Below are 5,877 nucleotides of genomic sequence, written 5' to 3'. Positions count from 1 at the left end.
CTGGAGCCAGAGCCGGGCGGGGGGCGGGCGGTGGGACGCGGGGAGGGCGGCAGCAGCCCTCCCAGCAGCCCTCCTGCCGCCATGAGGAGCGAGCCTCTGACCTGGCCCCCGGTCGCGGCCCAGGCGGCCTCGCTGCTTGAGGAGGCGGCGGACCTGCTGGTGCTGCACCGGGACTTCGCCGCTGCCGTGGAGAGATGTGAGGCGGGCTGCGACAGCCTGGGTCCCGGCTCCGGCACCAGCCCCGTCCCAGAGAGGTGCGAGTGGTCGCCGGGCTTGCGGAGTGGTAAGAGGGCGGCCGCCGGGAAGCGGCCCGGTGTCGCTTCAGGGTCAGGCTGATTTCTCTGGCTGCAGGCTGTGTCTGGCCTGTTTGTGGCTTACTTTTCAAATAGAGGGGCTTGGGGATTTCCCAAGTTGGGATTTTATTTTTTTTATGCGGGAGGTTTAGGAACCTCATAGGTTCGAATATAAGTCTGTATGAATGGCAACAGCACCCGTGGGTCTTGCTGTGGTGTTGCTTGGCTTTTCCTTAGTTGTCTAAATTAACGGGGAATGGCACTTGCTGCTAAAAATGAGCTAGCAACTGTTTAAAACCCTGCTTGGCTTTGTCCACTGTTTGATAACGGCCTGCCTGTACTGACGTGGTTCACAGAGAGGGATCTCTGCCTGTTTGAGGAAAGGAGATGTGCCTAGGAGGCTTCCCTGGGTCCTCCTAGATGCAGACTCCGTGTGTCTTCTCTGGAGCTTGAATTTGCCTTATCAGGGGCGAGAAAAGGGGGAAAGTCAAAGAGCTGTAGAGAGCCTAGGCTAGGCTGCAGTTCACTGGAAGGGGTGAAATGTGGTTGTAGCAAGCACTTATTTAGGTGTCTCTTCGTTACCAGTTCTGCAGAAGTGAAATGCTCCCTTTGTGTTGTGGGGATTCAGGCGCTGGCTGAGATGAACCGGTGGAGGGAAGTTCTGTCGTGGGTTCTACAGTATTACCAACTCCCTGAACGTCTGCCTCCAAAAGTTCTGGAGCTGTGGTGAGTTTCTGTCTGTGGCTGTGATATACACAGGGCTTGCATTAAGTTTAACAGTAGGTCAGACATGAATATTGTGTAGTATTTTCACTTTGTGTGGTGTGAGGATAAAAGCAGAACCTGGGACAGGCCTGTTCTCAACCTGTGTGTACAGGAACGTGGCTGCAGGCCTGCAGATGCTTCACAGTGAGAAAATACAAAAGGGGTGATGCTGAGGAGGTGATGGAGGAGGAGGAGGTGGCCAGCAGGAGCAGGGAGGTCATTGTGCCCCTGGACTCTGCATTGGTTAGGCCACACCTTGAGTACTGTGTCCAGTTCTGGGCCCCTCAATTTAGGAAGGACATTGAGACACTTGAGTGTGTCCAGAGAAGGGCAACAAGGCTGGGGAGAGGCCTTGAGCACAGCCCTGTGAGGAGAGGCTGAGGGAACTGGGATTGTTTAGCCTGGAGAAGAGAAGGCTCAGGGGTGACCTCATTGCCCTCTACAACTAACTGAAAGGTGGTTGTAGCCAGGTGGGGGTTGGTCTCCTTTCCCAGGCAACCAGCACCAGAACAAGAGGACACAGTCTCAAGCTGTGCCAGGGGAAGTTTAGGCTGGAGGTGAGGAGAAAGTTCTTCCCAGAAAGAGTTGTTCGTCATTGGAATGTGCTGCCCAGGGAGGTGGAGGAGTCACTGTCCCTGGAGGTGTTCAAGGGGAGATTGGATGTGGCACTTGGTGCCATGGTCTAGTCGTGAGGTCTGTTGGGACAGGTTGGACTTGATGATCCTTGGGGTCTCTTCCAACCTTAGTTATACTGTGATGTGGGTGGCTCTCTACCTGTTGTCTGCCTCAGAAATATCTCCCTGCTTCAGGAGGAAAAAGCATTGCCAATATAAGGAAATGTGTTGAGTGAGTGTAACCAGGCTCTGGGCTTTTTGTAGAGGTTTGGTTGGGAAAATAACATGGTAAGATCAGAAGTGGAGAAGAGGTACCTTTCCAAAAAGCTGGACACAGGCTCTTTCAAGGTCCCTTCCCTGAGTCTATGAAATTAAACTGCAGACCCTCATAATGGGTAGTCAGTGATCTCAGTTTAAAAGATTCAGCGTTTGCCAATATTGATTTCTTGTATTGCAGTATCCTCTTATACAGCAAAGTTAAAGAGCCTCAGGTGATGCTGGAGGTTGGCAGTAGCTGGTTGAGAGACCAAACCAACAGGGGTCTCCCTGAGTACGGTGGGTTGCTGGAGCTGTGCCTGCTGCACGTGTTGCTTCCCCTGGGCCGGTTCAAGGAAGCAGAGGAGCTTGTGCGCAGCTGTGACCTGTTGGACAGCGAGCAGCAGCAAACCTTTCTTGGGGCCATCTGTGAGAGCCGACGTCAGTGGGCTCAGCGGGAGGAGATGCATTCGGCTGCTGAAGAGCAGGAAGACACAGCAACAGAAACTCTCTTGGGTAGGCTTTCCCTCGGTTCTTTGTGCTCCTCTTTTTTCTTCCTAATTTTAGTTCTAGTAAGTTAGAGCCTTACTAACAGAGTCATGAGTATTAACTAGGTATTAGGAATATTGTCATGACAAACCAGGAAGTTTTCAGAAGGAATCATAGGATCACAGGAGGTTAGGGGTTGGAAGGGACCTCTGGAGATCTTCCAGTCCAAGTCCCCTGCCAGAGCAGGACCAGGGAATCCAGCACAGGTCACACAGGAACACATCCAGACAGGGCTGGAAGGGCTCCAGAGACGGAGACTCCACAACCTCTCTGGGCAGCCTGCTCCAGGGCTTCGAGACCCTCACAGTAAAGAAGTTCTTCCTCATCTTGAGGTGGAACCTCCTGTGCTGTAGTTTCCATCCATTGCTCCTTGTCCTGTCACAGGGCACAAGTGACCAGAGGCTCTGTCCCTTCCTTCCTGACCCCCAGCCCTCAGATATTGATCAGATCCCCTGTCAGTCTTCTCCTCCGAAGACTGAACAGCCCCAGGTCTCTCAGCCTCTCCTCACCAGGCAGTGCTCCAGTCCCTTCAGCATCCTTGTAGCCTTCTGTTGGGCTCTCTCCAGCAGATCACTGTCTCTCTTGAACTGGGGAGCCCAGAACTGGACGCAGTATTCCAGGTGGGGCCTCCTTAGGGCAGAGTAGAGGGGGAGGAGAACCTCCTGGGATCTGCTGGACACACTCTTGTTAATGCACCTCAGGATACCACTGGCCTTGCTCTTCTCCATGCTGTCCTATGCAGAACTTGCTGTCCACCAGGACTCCCAGTTCCTTCTCCAGGGGGCTGCTCTCCAGATCACCTCCTAACCTGTGCTGGTGCAGATGATTATTCCTTCCCAGGTGCAGGACTTAGTGATCCATTTACTGAGAGTTACAAACGGTATTTAGCCTCTGCCAGTGTCAAGAGATGAGAAATTTTTGCAGGTTAAAAAGCACTTCAGGATAAGTGTGGGGGGGGTTGTTATTTTTTGAAAAAAGGTACACAAGGGAAACTAAAGCCTAGCTAGCAGCCCTTGCAGTGCATGTCTTACTGGCTTTAGGTATTCTGCATTGTCTCCATTGAGCCCGTGTAGAACAATGTCTTAGCTGCTATTTAAAGTACTGCTTTTCCTCCAGAACTGGAAATCTCTTGACTTATCTCCCAGGAGAGAAGCTGGCACTTCTGAGATATAAGATCATAGTACACTGAAAGAGATGCCTAAATAAAAAAAGGTATACAAATGATGGCATTTAACAAGTCCAACTGCTGGGTTCTGCACTTTGGCCACAGCAACCCCATGCAGTGCTACAGGCTGGGGTCAGAATGGCTGAGAGCAGACAGGCAGAAAGAGACCTGAGGGTACTGGTTGAGAGCAGCTGAACATGAGCCAGCAGTGTGCCCAGGTGCCTAAGAGGGCCAATGGCATCCTGGCCAGTATCAGAAATAGTGTGGCCAGCAGGAGCAGGGAAATCATTCTGCCCCTGTACTCAGCACTGGTTAGGCCACACCTTGAGTCCTGTGTCCAGTTCTGGGCCCCTCAGGTTAGGAAGGACATTGAGAGACTTGAAGGTGTCCAGAGAAGGGCAACAAGGCTGGGGAGAGGCCTTGAGCACAGCCCTGTGAGGAGAGGCTGAGGGAGCTGGGGGTGTTCAGCCTGGAGAAGAGAAGGATCAGGGGATGACCTTATTGCTGTCCACAACTACCTGAAGGGAGGTTGTAGCCAGCTGGGAGTTGGTCTCTTCTCCCAGGCAACCAGCACCAGAACAAGAGGACACAGTCTCAAGCTGTGCCAGGGGCAGCTTAGGCTGGAGGTGAGGAGAAAGTTCTTCCCAGAAAGAGTTGTTGGCCATTGGGATGTGCTGCCCAGGGAGGTGGTGGAGTCACTGTCCCTAAAGTTGTTTAAAAAAGGATTGGATGAGGCACTTGGAGCCATGGTTTAGTTGTCAGGAGGTGTTAGGTATTAAGTTGGACTTGATGATCTCTGAGGTCTTTTCCAACCTTACTGAGTCTGTGATTCTATGAATTGTGTTACAAAATTGTAGTTTTTCTGTTGCCCATTACAGAAAAAAGCACCATCCCCACTCTCATGAAATCAAACTATGAATGGTCTTACTTTAATTTCTTCTTTTCTCTGTGATTACTTTTTTTGCTTTTCTGTGTTCTAACAGCCTTTCTGTTCTGGTATCCTAGGTGCTTTGTCCCAAAAGCTGTTGACCGTGTTGACGTTGCTGCGTAGAGCGCTGAGGTCCATGTCTAGCCACTTGTGTCTGCTTCCTTACAAAAAGATGCTCTTGGCTACTTTTCTGCTGTACCTGGTGGTGGTGAGATTAGACCCAGGTACTACAACACTAAGATTGCTATGTTTCAAAGATGCCATTATGGTTTCAGAGTAGAAAACAGTTGCTTTTTAATAGATTTGGGGATTTGGGAGACAAAAAAAAATCTGGGTGTCTAAGAACTTCTTATTTGGGCTTGTTTCTAATGGTTGCTGTCACAGTCCATGTAGAAGGATGCAGCTCCCCAAAGCCCATTTTTCTGTAAACACTCCATCCTCAGCTCTTTTCAACAGAGAATGTACAGAGAAAGGCCAGGCTGAGCTGTCCTAGACTTCTGCCTTGTTCATCTTGTGGTGATAGAAAGTGCATCTCTCTTGGAAGAGTGATTGCTTTCTAGGGCTGTTCTGTCAGGACAACAGAGTTGCCCAGGACATAGTCATATATGCATAGTCATGCATTTGATCTGCTTATGCTGGAGCCACTCTGGTGATGGCTGCTGCTCTCACTGAAGAATGGGCTGATCCCATGATGCAGAGGAGGCAGCTGGGGTGTGGAGGGGCTGGGTGCTTCCCCTTCTGCTCGGCAGCATTTACTCCACTGCTGTTCTGCACATAGGCCCCTGGGAAATGCTGAAGGCAGCTGGCTAGGAATGCGAGCAGTGCTGCGAGTGAAGGCCCAAGTGCTGAACCAAACACAAGGAAACAAGGCAACAAGGTTTCCATTAACTCTACTTGGGATTAGTTCTTTCTTAATATATTAGTATTTCTCTAAATAGAATAGTAGGAAAATGCTTAGTATTTTTCTTAATGTAATAGTATATTTTAGTTTTACCTTCTATAACAGAAGCCCTTCTGCTTTTTGGTTTGTTCTGCAGCTTCTCCTACATCACTGCCATTCATTTACAAACTGGTCCAGCTCTTCAGACAGGCTTGGGCAGCTGTGTTTTCTCCAGTCCATAGGTCTCCTGTTAAAGACTAAGTGTCTTCCACCACAGAATGCATTTTTCTCTCCTGCTGTAAAACTGTCAGCTTGTTTTGAGGATGTAATCAGTCTCTTCAAGGACCATTGAAATTAGTGCCCCAATTGAGATGGCTACTTGTGAGCTCCTGTGTGGTGACACCTTGGTTCCTTCATCTGGGGAGTGG

General features: G+C 50.3%; 1 protein-coding gene across 1 annotated transcript; it reads left to right on the top strand.

Moving 5' to 3' along the window:
* On the top strand, positions 1-5,877 carry PEX26 (peroxisomal biogenesis factor 26). The gene is made up of 5 exons (XM_009905455.2): positions 1-254; positions 879-1,019; positions 2,130-2,443; positions 4,647-4,793; positions 5,607-5,877. The coding sequence occupies exons 1-5, from the start codon at positions 82-84 to the stop codon at positions 5,708-5,710; spliced, it is 879 nt and encodes a 292-aa protein (XP_009903757.2). The 5' UTR covers positions 1-81; the 3' UTR covers positions 5,711-5,877.

Source organism: Dryobates pubescens, chromosome 15 (genome assembly GCF_014839835.1).
Source record: "Dryobates pubescens isolate bDryPub1 chromosome 15, bDryPub1.pri, whole genome shotgun sequence".
NCBI lineage: Eukaryota > Metazoa > Chordata > Aves > Piciformes > Picidae > Dryobates > Dryobates pubescens.
Note: the sequence above shows the minus strand (reverse complement) of the source record. Positions and strands in the feature narration are given on the sequence as shown.